General features: G+C 46.9%; 1 protein-coding gene across 2 annotated transcripts; it reads left to right on the plus strand.

Moving 5' to 3' along the window:
* The first annotated feature begins 9,445 nt into the window (after nt 1-9,445).
* RAP2C (RAP2C, member of RAS oncogene family) lies at nt 9,446-20,314 on the plus strand. Of its 2 annotated transcripts, XM_048318975.1 has the most exons (4): nt 9,446-9,547; nt 10,556-10,945; nt 12,651-12,970; nt 17,819-20,314. In XM_048318975.1, the coding sequence occupies exons 2-3, from the start codon at nt 10,673-10,675 to the stop codon at nt 12,927-12,929; spliced, it is 552 nt and encodes a 183-aa protein (XP_048174932.1). In that variant the 5' UTR covers nt 9,446-9,547; nt 10,556-10,672; the 3' UTR covers nt 12,930-12,970; nt 17,819-20,314. The 2 variants fall into 2 exon arrangements, with proteins under 2 accessions (XP_048174932.1, XP_048174931.1); XM_048318974.1 differs by lacking the exon at nt 9,446-9,547 and having other exon boundaries at nt 10,427-10,945.
* The last annotated feature ends 283 nt before the right edge of the window (nt 20,315-20,597 follow it).

Raw genomic sequence — 20,597 nt, forward strand, 5'->3', positions numbered from 1 at the left:
GGGCTTGGCATAGAGAGCGCAGTGAGATTTCTCACTTAATAAAGAATGTTTTAAAGGCATTTGTCACCATGGGTCTGGTGCCAGGAGCCAGGTTTCTGGGCAGGCAGGGAGGGTGCTGTGGGAGGTGAGGGAGGTGGGCTGGCTCCAAGGCCTGCTGCGCTTGGCCCTGGCCAGGTCCCATCTCTGGCCCTGTGCTCCCACACTGAACACTGGGACAGAGGGTCCTGGTCTGCCCCCATTACCAACCCAACATCAGGTTGTGCATCTCAGAGCTGGAGCTTGTGACCCTCCCAGCCCATCTGCATCAGCACAGCTGCTGGCAAAGCCCAGCCACCCTCCGGTAAGGTTCCAGGGCTGCTGTGCTGGTGGGAGGCCCATTCTGCTGGCAGTAAATGTGTCATTGGATGGTGATCAGGGATCTTGAGTCACGAACACCCACCACCAGCCAGCCAGCCTGGGCGGTCCAGGCACAGGGCTGCAGAGCACTGGCAGGAGCTGGGAGAGATCTGCTACCTCCTCCTCCTCTGCCTCTCTCCACCGGCAGCCTCACCAACCTGCATCTTCTACAGGGCACCAAATGATGGAGCATCCCTCTGGCAGTGCTCACCTGGGGCTGAGGTGACAGGCAGCTTCCCTGGACCAGTGTGGGATGTGATGGTCCCCCCACACCCCTACTCACAGGTGTCTGACACTGCCACAGCACTACCCATAGCTCTTGGATAGCTTGGCAAGGATGGGGCTGGGGGGGCTGCCTGCGGAAATGTGTGTCCCCTGGACTGCAAGTAGCTGAAGCTGGGGCTGGGCCAGCTAAGGTGTGCTGCTGGGAGCCAGGAGGAGCCTCTGGACTCCCCTTTCAGTGTGGATTTTTCTTTTAATCTGGTAATTGTTGAGGCAGTGGAGTATGAGATCCAGATTTTGGGCTGCTGCTGATGGTGGCTGTGGCAAATGGCCCACACTCTTGTGGAGGGCAAAGCTCAACCCTTGGCTTGCGAGCAAGCGAGGAGCCTTCTCTCCCTGCCCTGTGAAGGGCACTTCAGATCCTTGTCTCCAAACTCCAACCCCTGCAGTCGTGTGAGGGTCACGGCCTGGAGAAAGCCAGGCTTCCACATCAGACCATGGCTGCTACATGAAGGACAGGAGAGAAGTTGTGCTGTGGCTCAAGTGACATCCCTGAGCAAGCCCAGTGTAAGTGCATGTGGCAGCCCCCTTGTTGGGGGCTCAGCTGGGAGCCCCGGCAGCCTCTTCCCCTTTTCCTCAGACCTGCTGAGTGAGCAGGAAAAGCAAAATTTTGTGGGATTATTGTGAATCTGATGCTGAACCAGCCCCCAGAGCAAAAGCAGCCCCAGTGCCTCTCCCAAAACCACCACTGAGGTCCCCAGGGAGGGCCCCAACCCCAGAGAGAAATCATCAGACAGGAAAAGCTTTTCTTTCTGTCTTTGCCTTCTCCAGGCCCAGACTTGATTTTTCCTTTCAGCAACACAAAGTGCTAGAGAGGCTCAGCAGCCAGAGATCAATTTTCTCTGCTCTTGGCATAATGTGTCTGTGCAGGGGGAAGTGGCTTTTTTCTTTCTCTTGCCACTGTGTTGAGACTTGGTGGGTGACACCAGGGGCAGTGGCAGCTGCATTGCTGGAGGGAGGGTGATGGAACGCGTGCCAGCCTTCACCTGGTGCTGTGCCGATGGAGGGTGTCAAAGCTTTTCACTCATGGCCATTGAAGAGAAAAGACATTGCTGGGAACGAAATCTGAGCTCGGTTCAGATATCAGTATCACTCTAAGGCACAGTGCAGGGTGCGACCCTCCACTGCTGCCTCTGCTCCCGGTGTGACATCCCCTCTCATTCATCACAAAGCACTGGCTAATGGAGGATGACTTTCTTTCTGGAGAACATGCAAAAATTTGTCTCCACAGGAATAGCATGCAAAGATCTCATGTTTAAGTGATTGGAACATAGTGGCAACACAAGGTACGAAGACTAAACAAAGGGATTCAAGATATTCTCAATTACGCAGACAAGATAAGGAAAAAATTAAGAGAATTGCAGAATTTTAAGAGGATGGGGAAGAACTTGGCATGGGATTAAATACTAGAGAAAATATTAGAAAAGCAAAAAAGCAGATGAGAAAAGCCTGAGGGGTGAGGCAGATGGACCAGAGCAAGGAGAGCTGCCAGCCCACGGACAAGGACTAACCTAGGGATGAGCCCTGGCACTGTCCCCACAGCATCCCAAGTCCACATCCCCACACTGGAGCTGTCTCCAGGTCTGCTGTGGCACAAGGCAGAGGGAAGAGAATCCTCTCCCTGGCACTGGCATGGCTGGACTTACTCAGGGGCTGCTGACAGTGAGGTGTCCATGGCTGTGGATCAATGAGGCAATGGATCAATGAGGCAATGGATCAATGAGGCAGTGGGCCCTTGGCATAAATGGTGGCTCTGTCCGTGCAGGGCTGTTTGTTGGTCCATCTGTGCAGGGATGGGAGGTGGCTGCCTGTCCTGGAGGCTGGGATGGAGGACTAGCCTGGCAGAGCCACACTTTGCTTCCACCAGCCACTGGTTTGATCCTTTCCAGGCTATGCAAATTAGGAAATTCTTTGAAATACCAAAGTGTCACACTGAAATACCAGGCAGCAGCCCCTCACTTCTTAAAGCAGAAATACAGCTGGGGTTTGGATCACCGGCTTTTATCCACAAAATGCTTGAGCAAGTTCATAAACTGCAGAACAAAATACTAAAGACTGCAGACAATTATGGCAGAGACCTCTGGAGTCCTCCCCAGCACAAGGCGCCCCAGTGAAGCTGTCAATGGCTCCCACTGCTTCTGATCCTGGCTGGCAAATATTAATTTTGTTTTTTTTCAAGTTGAGAAAGTAACTGTTTTGCAACCCATCTAATTTGAATACTCTAATTAAGCAGTTTTGGTGCTTTTCTCGTCCCAGGACCTTCCCTGGCCAAGCACTTTAACACCTTGGTTCCCGGGCTCCTGGAGCAATCAGCCTCAGAAGTCTGCTGGTTTGGCTCTCTTGGATGACGATGATGGATGCCACGTTATCCAGGCTGCAGCTCTTCAGGGTGTTATGAAGACCCTTGCTGGTGTCTGGATTGTCTCCAAGCAGCCAGGTGTCCTTTCCAGGAGAGCTGACAGGCTCTAGTGTGGAGGACACACAGCTTTGTACCATCAGCCTCCCTTGACATGAAAGCTGATCAAGTGTCTCAGAATGAACTCGCCGTGTTTCTGCTCTGCAGACAGTTTGTTGGCTGTTGACAAAGGCAGCCTGGGGAGAAGCTCTGCCTGACTCCTATTGCCCATGGCTCTGCCACTGCACTGCTATGGAAAGCCTTTCCCTCTGGCCTCAGGTTGATCTCCTCCGGAAGCATCTCATCCAAGATGTGCCTCCACCCTCATCAGAGGCACGTGCAATGTGGCCATTTGGGGATGAGTGCCAGGCACAAGCACTCTCTGCTGATGTGTTTGCACATCCTCAGCTGTGGCTGGGGAAAAGAGATGGAAGGGAAAGTGAGTGTTATCAGCATGGGTATCAGGGCCATGCCAGGCAGATGGTCTATGATATTCTGATTTGATATTCCATGATTCTAAATCGAGTAGGACATGCCACCCTGCAGCATTTGGTGACAGCGGCACTGACCACCTGGGAAGTGTATCTCCCACACTCCATGAGTGCTGCTAGAACTCAGGTATTGTGCCATCCACTCCCATCCCAGCCAGGAGTGATGTTCCAGGAAAGGGCCACCAGTATTCCAACAGAAATGTCTCCATGTCACCCACCGAAGGCACTGAGGTCCTGCCACAAAAACAAGGTGCTTGGCTGTCTTGGTGACACTGCCTGTCCCAGGCTTGGGGACAGGACAAGGCAGTGGGTGTTCTGGTCTCAGGTCACCACACAACCTGGCAGCAGCCGCCCAGGGACTCAGCATGCTTTAATGAGCTCAGCACTAGAGCCTGCATGGAGGAATTAACGTTTCAGAATAATACTTGTCACTTTGCTGTGAGGAAATTGTCAAGTGAAAAGCAATTTACTAAAAAAGAGGGAGGAAAGAAATGGTTTTGCTTATTAAAATCAACATCACATTAAAAGTATTTTCTCAATACCCCATTGGTGTTGAAGTTTACATTTTCTCTCTCTTGTTCTCACCAATGAGAGTAAAGCAGGGGGGTTCATTCTAATTAATTGTTGGCTGCTTCATTTGGCCAGCAAATTTCATGAGCAAGGCTACACATTTCTGTAGCATTTGAATTGCAAATGCTGCAGGAATATGATTAAAAAAGGAAAACACGTGGAATTCTAAAAGCAAATGTGAACCTTTCTGTAGGTTTAAAATTGCTTTATTTTTATTGATGCCATGAAGATTTTTGCTTTTTCTTTTATACCCCTGTTATACTTGTTGGGGTTTTAGGAGCTCTCCTGGGCTTTTTTTTCTGTTAAAGGAATTTTCCCCCATACATGTTGCTAGGGGAACAAATGGCTGGGTATTTAAGAAAACAAAAGAGGTGCCTATGGGGGTGGGGTGCATCTGGCTACTCTTTTGTTTCACCTGGGTGTGCGGGCAGTCGGTCTCCTGCGCTTGGACAAAGAGAGAGGCTGTTTCGTCGACTGCTTTTCCTTCTGCCGGAGAAAAACCCTGGCATCCCAAGCCCGCCTTCCCTGCCCCGCTGGGAGCCGGGCCGTGGCCGCCCTGCCCCGCCGTTGCTTCGAGCCTCGCTACGTTGTAGCCCTGCTCGCCCTGCCTGCCCAGACCTCCGGGGGGTTCCCCGTTTGGATACATCTCGTCTGTCCTCCGGGATTTGTGCTCGTCCCTGCCGTTCCAGCGTGCTGTTCCCGAGGGTCCGGCCGGACACTGGGATCGGCTGCCCAGCGGTTTGTGAAGCCTTTGTTCCATCCCTTCCCGGGATCCCGGGGCACCGGTGCCGCGTGCTCCCCGAGCTCGCTCCGGAGCGCCCCCTGCAGCCGCGGGGGAACCATCGCACCTGCCCTGCTCACCGGGAGCCGCCAGCGCCCCTGCCGGCTGCGAGCGGAACTGCACCCGAGGGGAAAGGGCCCGACAGCTGAGAAGGCTGGGACTGGGTTTGTGATTGTTTGCTGTTACTGCCATAGTTATTGTTGTTTGTTTGACTGGTTATACACGTATGGATATATAATAGTAAAGAACTGTTATTTCTATTTTCCACATCTTTGCCTAAAAGCCCCTTGATTTCAAAATTATAATAACTCAGAGGTAAGGGGAGTCGCATCTGCCATTCCAAGGGGGGCTCCTGCCTTCCTTAGCAGACACCTGTCTTTCAAACCAAGACAATACCTTTTTTACAACTTCTGTATTCCTAGTGCTTTTTGCCTACGTTCTTGGACTTGTTAGTCAAGCTGAGAGCCTAAACATTTTTAGAAACTTCGTAGTTAGGGATCAGTGTGCCCCAGGCCCCAAGGTCCTCTCCAGAACACATTCTGTAAACTAAGACAGAACCATCCAGGAGAGGGTTCCTTGGGGAGGGGGGCTCACTCGAGCCTCTCATTGGGGAATTTTTGATAGATATGCCAATTAGTAAAACCTATAATGACATACCAGCTCTTTTGGGGTGGGCATTTTGCAGGGTGCATTTCAGTGCATATGACCTGGACGTGTGCACCTAAGGATCCTTAGAATAAATACCAAGGTAAAATCCCTTTTCCCCTTCTAACCGTGTATGAGTCTTGATTTTAAGACCAGGAAAAGGCATCATTACAAATCTTAAAAATATATCTTGACAGAGTGTTTAATCTTCTTTTCATTTGGAGTTTAAAGCAACAGGTTTGGTTATGTGTTCACTGTTGCCTTCTGGCTTTTTAGCCTTAAGGAGGTGCATTTTCAGTTTTACTCTACTATTGACTAGAAACTTTAAAATATGTACGTATATGTATTTCTAGGAAGAGGCTGTCCCATGTGTTGGTGATTTAACAAAGGCAAATCTGAGAACAGCCCCATCCCCACAGCTTTGCAGAAATTCGTGGAAGCTGGTACCCAAGGAGAGGGTGCTGTGCTGGCATCATGTTGGGTGTGTGGAGGACAGGCCACTTTTTGGGAGCCACAGAGCTGCAGCTTGGCATGAGCCCAACACAGACCTGGTGAGCAATAGCTGGAGGTGCTTCCCAGGCACTGCAGAAAAGATTACAGCAGCTCGGACTGTGAAGGGCAACGAGAAGAGAGCTCAACATCTGGAGAAAATAGAAAGATAAATGACCCAGGAAACCACATTTCTGGCTTCACCACCACTAGCTTGCTCACACAGAGTGGTGACTCATCACCACGCAGAGACCCAGACATCCGCTTGGATGCTGATCCTGTAGGCAAGAGATGCAGCATCAGAGGGGATAACCAGGAGAGAGGGCTGGTGGGGAGGCAAGGGGCTGCAGGCAATGAGTGTGGCAGGGTGTAACAACAACATCTTCCACTGTGGTGCTGCTCAGTGCCTGGGCCAAGCTCTTCTAAATGGCTGGTGATCTGGTACCATGTCTGGGAGCCAAAGAGAGATGCTTCTCCTCCCAGAAATCCCAATAGCCTCCTTGTTGTATCAATTATATTTCAGTGCAGCCCTACTTCTGCTTCAGAATCGGTAATTGCTTTGGAAAATGTTGTTTACCTCTTTTGAAGCACCATCATCCTTTTTGTTGCTACTAAAGTAATGGCTAAAAGCTGAGGGATGGCAGAAAACCAGAAATTTCTGAGAAAGGTCCTCAGGATTTGCCTCTGAGTCATCTCTATATTGGCAGGAAAAGCTGGCAAAAAAGAAAAGTATCTCTGCAGGTTCTGAAACAGCCCCAGAATTAGGAGTCTGGGCCAGGTGGACACATCCAACCCCTAGGACACATTTCACTGGAACCTGAGGGGGCTGAGATCAAAAGCTGTCATTGCAGTTATGTGACTGGTGTGACATGACCTCTTTGAACGAGCTGCATGTGAGAGCAGCCCCCAGTGCTCCAGTAGCCATTCAAGCCCTGAGGTGATCCCTACTCTGCAGCTTCCATGCTGAACACCATAAGGCACAATAAGTGGATTAGCAAAACCTCTGGAAGAGGCAAAGAAGAAATAACACTAGGTCCTAGATTGGTTTTGCATGTATTTACGCAAATGATGCCCCCAGCTAGAGGGTAACTGAGGTGAAATCTGGGCTATCCCTGCTGGCCTGGCTCAGCAGCCTGCTGCAGGCTTCCTGGAAGAGGAGAGCCTGGGCTGTAGCTTGGGCAGACACAGGGAATCAGAGCCAATCAATGCTGGCAGTGGAGACAGCCCACAAGAGGCAGTGGTGGCCATGCAGCGTCCACACTGTGGCTGCAGTGGGGAGGCTTTGGCTGCTGGGGGGTAGTGCAGTCCCACCCTGGCATCCACAGGACATGTTCCAGACTCCTCACTCCATCCATGGCTTGGAGATGCTCCTGTCACCTCTGGGGGTACTGCTCCCAGTCCTGCCTCCTTGCTGGGCACAGGCAGGATTCATCTCTCACATTGGTGAGATGGGGACTGCAATTATTCCTGGCCCTTGCTTGTGCCATCTGTTTGTTCTCTGAACATCCCTGCAGGATCTGTGTCTTAGCAGGTTAATTTAATAACAGCCTGCTTTATTGTTGCTGGCTGCAGGCAGAGCATAGAGCAGCTGAGTCCATCAACAGCACAGAGCTGCTCTGGCAGCAATCGAATCCTGCCCGGATGTTCATTTGGGAAGATTGTTTTGCTGAGAAAGGGCAAACCCTCCCGAGGCAGCACCGAGGGCTGAGCCTTGCTCCTTTCTCCGTAGCAGAAGATATGGAGAAAGTGGCAGCAGAGATTAAATCAGGCCTTTGACCTGGGTTGTGCCACACCTCACCGGGAGGAGATGGTGATAGCGAGGGAGTGGCAGAGGTGGTATTGGCAGGAGGTACCCTGCATGTCTGACTCAGGACTTGGCCATTTATGGCAGAAGCAGCTCTTCCCATCCAGAGTTTCAAAACCTTTTACATCACCAGCTATTTTTGTGGCTCAGGATATGTGGTTAGGCACAAGGCAGTGAAAGAGCTGTGCAAACTGTTAATGAAGGGAATGACTTGTCTTAAGGATAATGAACAACCTGGTGCACTTCGAGATCGGCCTTTTTTTTCAGCTGTAGATATCTATGCCCAGGTATAAAGTGCTGTGAGTTGGGAAATAAATCTTGGGAATCCAAATCAATACTGCAGGAGGGAAAAAAAATCCAGTTTCCCAATTCTGTGTCCACCTGCTTAGGCTTCCCCTCAGCCCAAGAGTGAGGCATTGCTGGTTAAAGTCAATTGCACAAAAATACATTTGGCTTTTCTCCCGCTGTGCTTTGTTCCCTTCCTCTCCCGCAGTCATTCCTCCACCGATCACAAACATAATGGATCAGCAGTGCCACAAAGCCATGCACATAATGAACCTAAGTGACCGTGTAATCTTATTATTGTCACCCTCATCCTCCCTTGCCCCTTTTCTCCCTCCCCCCGTTTGTCACTGTCACCATTGTGTCATTGTTAAAATTAGATGGGAAGCTCCTCTGGGAGCAGCTGTGGCTTTCCTTTATCCTGAGCACCCTGAGTGCCTTAAGGTACTTTGCAACAACTCGTGATTTCTAATGGGGTTAAAGTAGGAGGCAGCCTGTTTTAATGCTCACCTTTTTTACGTTTTTGAGCTGATTCACCAGCCACATGAAAATCTTCCATCCAAGCACGTCTGCCTCCTGCCAGCAATTCACTTGACAACACAATTCTGGAGGCAACGGCAAAGGAAGGAGAGGGCTTTTTACTTACATGTAATAAAGAAGAGTGAATCAAATTTGGTGTAACTTAAGTAAGATTTGTTCTGGAGGATAAAAGTCCTCACTGACCTTTTCCCATAATGGACATGTTCTCTTTATGGAAAGAAAGCGAATAAAATAAGGCTGTTTGTGAAAACAGCCACAAGCAGAGTCACCTTCTCAGTACCTTTGGATGGTTTCAGCCTGGACGAGGCACCTCTCTAGGGCTGCTGGAAGCCCAGGATGGACACAACGCGGCAGCTGTGTCTTCCTTGGACTTGCAATCAAACAGGTGATGCAGAGGGTAAAGGGACAAATCCAGCATCTCACACGTGTCTGCTGAAATTCTGCAGGCCTCAGGGAGCAGCAGAAACAAATTTGGTTTTATTGGAGGGCAGCTTCCCCTACGGGTGGGAATCATCGAGTTGGGTCTGAAGTGACTGGGGGATTTTATTTTAGATAGAAAAGAGACGTTGATTCTTTTTAGTTACTTCCTCTTAACAACGCGGGAGTTCCATTGACGAGGGAAGCGCCGGGGCCAATTCCCGAAGCGGCCGGGAATGGCCCTGGTGCTGTGCTGACACCTGCTGTCAGCCGCGCCGCGGGAGCCCCGACGCCGCCAAGCGCAGCATCCGGAGTTTAGCTGGGAAGACTCGTGCCGGTTCTGGGAGGATTTCCATGGAGAGGGCTCCGACGGAAACGGAAAAAAGCGCGTGGCAGCCGAGCAGTGAGGCTTGTGGCAGCTGTGGAGGTGAAAAGACACGGGACAAATCTTGCAGGTAGAGGTAACAACTTTCACAGAATCACAGAGTGGTTTGGGTTGGAAAGAACCTTAAAGATGATCTCGTTTCACCCCCCTGCCATGGGCAGGGACACCTTCCAGTATCCCAGGTTGCTCCAAGCCCTGTCCAGCCTGGTCTTGGACACTTGCAGGGATGGGGCAGCCACAGCTTTGCTGGGCAGCCTGTGCCAGGGCCTCACCACCCTTACAGTAAAGATTTTTTTTCTTAATATCTAATCTTAACCTACACTCTTTCAGTCTGAACCCATTCCCCCTTTCCTGTCACTACATGTATTTGTAAACAGTTCCCCTCTGTCTTCCCTGTAAATTCCCTTCAGGCACCGGAAGGGGCAGTTAGGTCACCCCAAAGCTTTCTCATCTCCAGGCTGAACAATCCCAATTCTCTCAGGATTTACTCATATAAATGGATGGGTGCTCCATCCCTCTGATGAACTTGGTGACCCTCTTTGTCACCAGCCCAGCGGGCTTCCAGGGATGAAGAACCGTAGTACCGGTGTCACAGCCCGCGTCCCCTCTCCCGCGGGTCTCTTGCCGGCAGGGAGCTCAGAGGAGTTTAAGGAGTTCGAGCTATCGAGTGCTGAGCAGGAGCTCGTGGAGGGACAACACGCCTCTCACAGAACCGTCCTTGAAGGGACTGCGGGCGCGACTGCCATGTTAAGGCCGCCATATTGGGGGGCCGGGTAGGGACAGTGCCTCGGTGCCTCACGCAAATCTGTCCCCCATCACAGTGCGGGTGCCTCGGTGTCACATTCCAACCTGCCCCCCCGGGCGCAGTTAGGGCGTGCCGTGACGCAGGACACCGGAAGTGAGCGGGCGGTGACGGGGCGGGGCCGCCTCCGGTGCCTCAGCAAAACCCTTCCGGGTGGGGGGTGGCCCTGGCGGGCGGGTCCCGCGGCCGAGGCGGTGATGGCGAGAGCGCGGCGGTGAAGGAGGGCACTGGGGCTGGGGCCGCGCCGGGTACTGACGGGGCTCTCCCTCCCCCCAGGACGGCGCGGGAGCAGCGTGGCCTTGCCCTTTTCCTGAGGCGGGCCGGGGCTATGCGAGGGCCGCGGTGCTGCCTTCCCTAGGCCCGGGCCCGGCGGGGAAAGGCGAGCAGGGCCTGATGCGGGAGTACAAGGTGGTGGTGCTGGGCAGCGGGGGGGTGGGGAAGTCCGCCCTGACGGTGCAGTTCGTCACCGGGACCTTCATCGAGAAGTACGACCCCACCATCGAGGACTTCTACCGCAAGGAGATTGAGGTGGACTCGTCCCCCTCGGTGCTGGAGATCCTGGACACGGCCGGCACTGAGCAGTTCGCCTCCATGCGCGACCTCTACATCAAGAACGGGCAGGGATTCATCCTCGTCTACAGCCTGGTCAACCAGCAGTCCTTCCAGGTAACCTCGCCTGATGTCCCGTCCTCGGAGGGAGCCGTCCCTGCCCCCGGGAAGGCTCTGGGCCGAGGAGGAAGTTTTAGGGGTAGCCCACGTGTGCGTAGAAGCGCTTTATCTCCGAGGGGCCAAAAGTGTAAATGCCCACTTTGAAAGCGCATTTACCAGCCTTGCTTCTTGATGGAAAACTGCTTGCTTTGCAGGTACTTATCAGGGTGCCACCATTGTTAAATCCCACGCAGTGCTGGAGAACAATGACTAGCTCCCACTTCCCCAACAGAAATCTCTTGGCAATCCCCTTTTGTGAAGAAATCACTCGATATTAGAATCAAGACTTCCCCTTCCAATCCCCTCTCCTTCCTAAAAGGCATGTTTCTCCAGTTGCTCTTGAAGAGATTCTCATTGTTCTGGAGTTGTGACTTGTTAAGTGAGCTGTTATTTTCCGCTCCCTCCCCCCAAATATATTCCTGTCCAGCATGAGCTCGATGCTCTCACAGCATAGATGGAGTACTGAAGAGGAGAACCAGCTGTATGTGATAATTTGTGGATCTGGATTTGATTTCTATTATTAAAACTCTCCAAAAAAATGGAAATATCTCAGCCAGTTACTGGTCTAAGCTGCCTGTAGAAACGGGGCTTTGTTTTTGGGCAGTAAGTGAGTTTAGCAGCGCTCTATGCAGTGCAGGGTTTTGCAACTCCTGCCTTGGCTTGGGCTGCCGAGCTGGGTGTGCTCCAGCTGCTTGGCAAGACCTTGCACACCCCCAGTTTGCTTCTGCTGAAGGCTAAACCTTATCTTAGCAGAGGCCTCGAAACAGCCCTGTGCAAGCTGAAGACATGCTTATCTCTGGAAAACAACAGTGACATTGGGATGCTTCTGCTCTCATTTTCACTGATTTTTGGGTTCCAGTGAGCCCGCGTTATTTGAGGAATGGATGTACAATAATCCACCTTGTTAATATTTAATTATTTCTGTCTGTCTGTAGTGTGTTTGCTCTGAAGGCTGTAGGTGTAAACCACTCTGCAGTTCTTTACACAGTGGTAACTTCAAACGCTGGGATTGCTTTGTCTCAGTACTGTGCAAGAATCTGTAGTACTGATAAAACACTCGGGGCAGAGGAGGCTGACTCAGTCTTTCAAGTGTAAACTCCCCATGTCGGCTCAAACTTGAATAAATGCATCTCTAGGTAATAAAATCTCTTTACAGCATCTAATTTGGTTACTTACATGTGATTAAATGTGTTCACAATGAATTATTCTAAGCATTGCAGGACTGAGAAGGCTTTATTTAAATTTATGGCTTTCTCAAGCTGTAAACTAAGCACAAACTTCCTAAATGGTTGTGTAATGGCATGCCCCTGCTAGGGTTACAGGTCCTTAGACTTGAGACAACTTCTTCAGAAAGCTGCAGCTAGCCTTCAGAGCAGTGATACTGTGTCCTCCTGTGGCTGAACTGACTGTCACTTTCTGTTTGTATATGCACATAAATTCTATAAAATGTGCATGTATTTATATAAAAGAAAAAGTAACTTAGTGATAGGTAGTAGATTTTCTCTGAATTCTAGATCTGTGTGACTATGAGTTTAAGAAGTCTTCCGATGTATTTTTAATGTTCAGTTGCACATGAGGGTTATTAAAATGTGTTTCTGTAGTGGTTCTATAGCAATTCCATGTGATTCCTTACATGTACTAACCAGCTGGATTGTTTGATCAGGACATCAAGCCAATGAGGGACCAGATTGTCCGGGTGAAGAGATACGAGAAAGTTCCTCTGATCCTAGTGGGGAATAAAGTGGATCTGGAGTCAGAGAGAGAGGTCTTATCTGCAGAAGGCAGAGCCCTGGCTCAGGAGTGGGGCTGTCCCTTCATGGAGACGTCAGCCAAGAGCAAAACAATGGTGGATGAACTGTTTGCTGAGATCGTCAGGCAAATGAACTATGCCTCCCTGCCTGAAAAACAAGATCAATGTTGTACAACTTGCATCATCCAGTGAGAGAAATTAAGAAAAACCTCAACCACGGCCATACAGAGCAGGTTGGTGGAACAGTCATAACTAACTGAGGTGCCCAAACACGGTGTTTAAATACAAGATAAAGGGACAGGGAGTCTGAAATGAGGCAGTCTAACCTGGAGGCAGCCTTCCTCCAAAAGAGATGGGAGCTTGTGCACGTGGTTGAGTCAAATGGACTTCTTGTGTTACCTCAGTAGGATTAGTCAGGGAATGCTGCATTTGCTTGCAGTAATTTTACAATGACACAAAGTGAATGATGTTATCTGCACCTATTTTGACTGTCAGTGCTGTATTTGATGCTACGTTATTCTGAATAATGCTTTGTGATGTTGCAGTGGGTTTATTCTTGTAGCTGGTATCTGAATTATTTTCAAGTAATGGGAGCTACCTTGGAGTTCAATGGGATTATTGTTACCAAATTTCCCAGTAGTTGTTCTGAGAAGACTTTGAGTTTGTTTAAAAGAAATAAAATTCTGTGGTACAGAAACTGACTGTACTTAGAGTACCCTTCTGCCTTATCAGTGGAATAAGTTTCTTTTGCAAGAGAACCACCCTGAGAGGTGAGAAGTGGCTCGAAGCCCATATGTAATAGTCAAGGGCGTGCACAAAGTGCTCTTCATCTCAAATCTCCAGAGCAGAGAACTGTAAAATGGCTTCCCAATGCACAACTCTCCTTTCCCAGTGACTCATAAGATGTGTGATGAGAGTGCAGTGTTCAGAGGGCCCTTTGTAAAGCTTCCCCTGTGTCAGGTGTTGCTTTGATTTTTATTTTTTTCCTCCAGGACAACTGTCGTTGGCCTTTCACACATGTGGTCCTTTTACACATCTTTTTCACCTGACTGTGAATGGGTCTGTTCCTCTCCGATGTGCATTCCCATGAGGTGGTTCTGGACCCCCCCCCCCACACTCTTGTTTCCCCTGTAGCTGTTGCAGGTCTTGTTTCACCGCTGTCTCGAATCCACGTTACTTCAAAGCACCATTGGTGTGCTCTGTATGCAGCCAGCTGGTCCCTCAGACCTCCAGTTGTCTGTTGGACCTGTCTTTGCAAACAACTCGTCATGATCTCCAAGGGCAAGTGCGGGAATGAGGGAGGATGTGGAAATTCAGGGGAAGGAACTGCCCCTCCTGACAGCTGCACTACTTGAGGCTCAGACTCCCACTGCCATGTTAGTAACTTGCTTAACTCAAAAGAGCTTTTTGTATCTGAGTGACAAGAGGGAAAATAGGTTATTACTGGAAGCTTTGGACCATGTATCCTCTTTAATCTTGAGTGCAAGGTCAGAGAGTGAAGTCTCAAAGCTTGTCTTTGAGATTGTTATCAAGTGCTTTGTAAATATAAAATTGTAGGTGCTCATGGCCCTAGCATTGTCATGCTAGAGATAATACATGATGTTTTTATCTCCAGTTCTGTGAAATTAGGAAGGGCTGCTGTCACTGTGTAAGAGGTGTGTGTAAGTTTGAGATTTGCTTGTTGAAAGGTGAGTGAACTTGTTTTGGAGCAGAGAAAAATACACAAGTCTTTTATGTTAATCACACCTGCAGAATCTTTAGAGGTCTAGGAAGAAATGAATCTAAGAAATTACTGCCTTTTTTAAAAAAATTGAGTGCTGCAGGGGTAATATTCTGAGTTGTGTATAGTAATGCAATGTTGCAGCTATTTCTAAGGCAGCTTCACAGACAAGATTATGTGGACTAGAAGTATCATGCCAAAGGGTATGGCAATCCCCTGGATTACTAATGGTTCATCCTGTGCTGGTTGCTGTCTTAAACTCTGACACAATCAGGCCTTTCATCCTTGAAATTTATAGTTCTGGAATTGATTGCTTCTAAGGGAGGCTTTGTAACCTCTCTGCTTCTGGATTGAGCGCTAAGTAGCACATTTAATCTTAAAGGTGAAATTGAAGTAGGGGCAGGGCCACATGTTATTCCTTTGAATGACAACTTGTGTGTAGATTTGGTGGGTTTCCTAAACATGTTCTTGCTTTAGAAGAAACAGCTGTATTCTTATGTCTTTGTGAGCTCTTGAGACAGAGGATCCTAAGCTTTTGTGATATAGATTTCCTCTCCTTCCTTCTGCCTGGCTTAGACAACCACCCCAAGCCTTTAGCAGCAAACTGCTTCCTTGCTTCTGGGGAATGCTCTCTCTGCCCAATATAGCCTCATCACCTGTGCCAAACAAGTTGTTCCTTCCTGAACCATTTCCTATTCAGTTCTCACCATGTCTGGAACTTTTATTACTCATTCTGGCTTTTCAGTCTTCATGCTCTGTATATTTCATTTCAGCCTAACACTTTTGGGGTATTTTCCTCTTCCTGGCTCCCGTTCTATCCTTGTTTTTTGATTGAGTAGATGTAGGATCTCATTAACTTTATCATATGCCTTTGCTGCTTGATAATTTCTGTCTGATGTGCTCTGGTAGGAGAGATGCTGATGGTGTCTTGTGATAGCTCTAATCAGCTTTGTAATCCTGCTTATCTGTGATCCAGGAAACAATTGCTGCTTGTCAGACCTCTGCTTTAGGAGTGACCCCTCCTAGGTAAATTGAAGCTGAGGAAGTAGAACCAGGTGTCTGAAAATCTGTGTGTAGGAAGTGGGCTTGAACTACAACTGTGTCCTGGAATAATCATCATCATCTCTGTGTTCTGTAACCAGGTTGTGTCCAGGAGGAGTCTTAGGTGTGTCAGTTCAGAGAGCAGTTCATACAACCGTTTGTGTCCCTGCAGTTCTGATGCAGAAACCCATGGGAGGGGTGGGGGTGGATTTTTTGCTGGGCCTGGGTTTGCCTGAGGCTGTTCCAGTGTCAGTTTTAAATCACAGGTATCATTTAACCTCTTTCTGGTGCTGATTCCTTGGCCTGTCTGTCAGCTATGGTGTGTAGGTTCTTTCGTGTTTTTGAGGAACATTTGCTAAACTGCTGTTCCAGTCAGCTGCCTTGGGTGAGATGAAGGATGGAACATAACTGCATAGTCAGGATAACCCGTAGCTCCTTTTAAAAACGTGTGTTGTTCTCACATCCTGCTTCCCACCTCCCCTTTCCTGTTTCTGCAGTGGTCTTCTGTTGTTTTGTTCTTGCATTCAGAGATAGGAGAATTCCAGGACCTGCTTTGTGTTCCTTGCTCCAGTATTTCTCTTGGATTTTCAGTATGACACTGTTTTGTATTTTGACTGTTCTTTAAAATATGGTATCTGGTACAGTGCTCGTGCACTGAAGTCTTTCTGATATTAATAGGATTTGTAACACCTTAATGTTGGTATGAAAGACTGATGCTGATTAGTGATTTCTGTCCCCTGTGTTCATGAGTAACTGGTATTAGCAAGGCTGAAGGAAGAGTATTCCTCTCTAGGAATAAGAACTGAAAGTGTACTCTCTTCTGGTTTACGTGGCTGTGCAACACAGACACATTTATTGTACTATGTTGTTGAACTTCCCCGTCTCTTCTGCCTGCTTACAGAAGAGACCAGAGAGTGCTAAAAAATACCACAGGCAGATGAAGCCAGATAAGGTACCATATAGTGTTAATTGTAGTAACTAAACACAACTTAAATGGAAAGATGACAAATCTGAATTGTGGTGTCCCTAACCTGCAAATACAAGGATGTTGAAGGGCATGTAGAGGAAAATACCGTAACTTTTTTTTACTGTTCTTGCTATTCCCAGCAATTCTTTGCTGACCACATTATTGAATGCCGGGCTTAGATGAAGTTTTTGGGGTGGGTCTCACTCTGGTAGGATGAGGAGCTGCACTGTAAATGGTGCCTCTTCTGTGTGCTAAGGAAAGATAAAACATCTATTAAGCAAGTCTAATCCATCCCCATTAGAAGCTAAATGTTGGTTTGCTGCTTTTGACAGCAGAGGGACCCTCTCTGTCTAAAACTTTTGGACCAGCAACAGTGTGTGAGGTGGGAGTGATCTCACCAGACTGGGAGAGAATTGCTGTTAGTTGGAAAACATACAAACAAGCAAAAAAAACCTGGCTGTTGGCTCCTGTCAGGGCAGGAGTGCTGCTCCTGAATGTTAGGCAAGAAGGAGAACCCTGGCTATGTCAGAGCACTCTGTCGTGACAAACTGTTAACTTAGAGCAAATCAACAGCTGAAAAGAAATGGTGCAGTGGGAAACATAAGGTCCCGAGTTGTTTGGAGAAATCACTTCAAGAATTGAGAAGGCTCCTCAAAATCCCTGAAATGCCATGGATCAAGCTAGAGTGAAGTACATGCACTTGCAGTGACAATTTTCTACAGACTTTGAGCTTTGCCTGAGACTTTTAGGATATCTCTGCAGATAAATCGTGGGAGCTACAAGCAAGTTATCTGAAATGCAAAGATGTTTTGGTCACATTGGTAACGTGTTGGTGTGCTTGATTGAGGATGGTGGTGTACAGCTCTGTTCCTGCTGAGGCTATCTGAATGCTAAGGGGCTTTTTTAGGAGTTGTTTAGAGGATCTGATAGCTGAGAACTCAGATGTCAAAACTGAGTGAGTTGGCTCATTTGCCTGTTCCCAGAACTTGTGCTAAAGGCCATTGCTGTATGTTACTGGGTGTTACACATACACTGGGTCCTGCATTGGTGCATCTGTATAAGAGAACTTAAATTTCCTGGCATTTTCGGATCTTTAGATGCAATTTCATGTCCCACAGCAGCAGCTGTTACAAAGTTAATAGCAGTAGGTTGTTACCTGCTTGCCTCTTGTGTTACCAGAGTTAGTGGAGAATTTGGGAATGCTGCTGTAGAAAACAGTGCTTTGGAGCTCAGGATGGAAAACTGGCTGTTCCAGGCAGGGGAGAAGCCGTGTTCATTTTGAATGTGTATTGAATATGGCTTTCATTAGTGTTTTTTGTTTGTTTGTTTTGTTTTGTTTTGTTTTAATTGCAGATAAAACTCAGAGGAAACTTGCACAGATGCTGCTTTGGAGAACTTTCAGCCCAGGTTGCAGAGCTGAGCCTTGGTAAACCTGTCTCTATCACAGCACATTGCCATACATCTAAGTGCATAAGGTTGGTGGTCTCCAGGATCCACACACCTTAATCAGAATGCTTAGCATGTTTACCATAAGTTTTAAAATCTGTCGTTTATCTATCAGTCATTTTATAGCTTTCTAGGTTCATATAATGGCTAATATGCAAAAGTTCATTTTTAATATTTTAATTGATTTCTTTAATCAATTTCTGAACTTGTATTTATTAAATACTTAAACTCAGTATTACCTACTCAATGCCTTTTGAAAGAAGAGAGTTTTAATGGAGAATAAATTGAGCCTTAAACAAATGGTTACTTCTGTATATTACCTCGCATCAGTGCTTATTTCTATTTGCAAGGTTTTCTCTACAATGTAGTTGGTCATTTGAGACTTTTTGTTTACGTGTGACAGTGTCATGAAAAGATACTGAAGGCACCTCTGTTGTATGGATGTAGTATCCCTTTTCTTGGCAAATGCAGCTGTGACAATGTGTTTGTAACCAGTCTGATTTGACAGTTTGGAATAAGATGTAAAGTCTCAGCTGATGTTTCTCACAGTCTCGGGTTTCTTAATCAAAAATGACAATTGTAGCATTGAAAAATGGCAGCACACTTTTCCTTCTACTGAGTTTCTAAACTTGCTTGTTTACAAATAGCTTCTCTATGCCTTTGAAAAGGGATAATGTATCCTTCAAAATGGGCTCTATGCCTACCTGTCAGCTCAGCTTTGCCTGGCGCAGTAAGAGACATCTAGTAGACCTCTGCAGATGAAAATCTAATGCAAATAAGATCACTTTACATTTTATAGTTCTAATATTTGTCTTTCTGAATAATATTTTAAAGCAATATTTGTTAAAGTTTTTCTTGCACTGTCACAAGTTGCTTTTTAGTTTTTTTTTTCCCCAATGAGCAAGGTTAATATTAGAGACAAGTTGGTGTAACAAGGGGAAAACCACCAGGTTTCAGTGATACTAACTGCAAGTGTGCTTTAAACAGCCATTGCCTTCCTTATTGTTTACCTGATCAACATTTTCTCTGAATACTTGAAAATTTTGACAATAACACAGGTATAAAGAGCAGAATGAAAATGTACAAAGAACAGACGAAATCTTTTTGTTCACTTTTATTAATGTGTTGCATACATGAGAGCTTTTTCTAGCAGTGGTTTAAAATGTGTATTTTTTTTTTGCAGAAATTTAATAACTGCAGCTCACCTACTGCACCAAAGTTCTAGGTTTTTAGGAGCCCAGCTTTAGTCATTTGAACATGCTTCTAGAAATGTACATTCTTTCCCTGTAATAGCTAAATATCGATGAGAAAAGCTCCAGTAAAAGCAGTGATGGATATATGAAGTTAAAACTCAAAAATTGTATTGTGGATGATGGCATTTAAAACAATAAAAGATCACCGGTACAGTATCTCAATATTAATGTGGATTTTTGGTAGTAATGCAGGCTGACTTTACAATATTAGCAGAAATAAAGATTCTGTGTCTACATTCAGTGTTGAATTTGAATCCTGAAAAGAGGAGGACACCAAGATTTCTGCCTGGTTATTGAAACACCTGATTTTTTTCTGTGGGGTTACTTGAATTTTTTTTCCTGTTTGTACAAACTTTATAAACAGGCTAAGGCTAATACTTAGGTTTGCACTTTAATATCAGAACTAAACCAAACCTTGTATTCAAAGTAGATTTTTTTTTTTTTAAAGTGATGGTTGTTGATCTTTTTTGTAGGTTGTAAGGAAGTAATAGGATATGAAAGTAATTCATAAAGATTCTAGTTTTCCTTTGTCTAAGAAGGAAAAATTTGGTTGATATTGATCAGTGGTTCATTCCTAGGGGTAGTTTTCAAAGCAGTGTTCATTTTCATTGACCTCAGCAAAAAAAAAAAAAAAGAAAAAAGAAAAAAACAAAGAAACAAAAACAAAACAAAACAACCAAAAAACCCCCAAAACAAAACAAAAAACAAACCTTAAACTTGAACTAGCTTAGAGTGACAGGACTGGGAAAATGAGAGATGGTTTCGTCAGCACACTCTGGGGGGGAAAAGGGACCAAAAGTTTATTTAGGCTTCCTCAATAGTTTGCATGTGAAGTTGCTCATTAGAGTAAAAGGCTAATAATAAATGCAATATGTATTGTCTTTACTATGGCATCTGTTTAGGAGTTGTTCAAATCACTGCAGTAGGGCTCTACAAATAAAAATGTAACCTAACATCTTGTATCTAATGTACTGTATCTTTATCAGTCATAGGTGAAATCCTGAATAACAAGTGCAAAAATGGAACAATTACCTATAATGCTTTGTAAAAAGATTTTTCCAGTAGAATTCATTCTTGTCATTTTGTAAGACAACCCTACAGTCCACCTGTTTGTAACTTTTTTAATAAAATAGATACCTGTATTACCAAACCAGGGTGAGTAGTCTGTGTTCAGTTTCTTCTGGAATGGGCTGAGCTGACAACCTGCTGCTGCTTTTTGTTTCGTGGGTTGTTTTTGAGGTCCTGGTTATTCTAAATGCAGTAACCGCATCTGAATTGTCTTGACTGAGTCCTGGTGTGGGGGAATAGGGTGTACAGCTGTGCCCCAGCTGGGTGTAGAGCTCACAGTCTTGGGTGCTCTGAGGAGAGAGAAGGTGGGAGCATCATTTTCCTGTGCAAAGCAGGCACTCCCTGAGCTGGGGGCCAGTTCAGAG

This window comes from Corvus hawaiiensis, chromosome 14 (assembly GCF_020740725.1).
Source record: "Corvus hawaiiensis isolate bCorHaw1 chromosome 14, bCorHaw1.pri.cur, whole genome shotgun sequence".
NCBI lineage: Eukaryota > Metazoa > Chordata > Aves > Passeriformes > Corvidae > Corvus > Corvus hawaiiensis.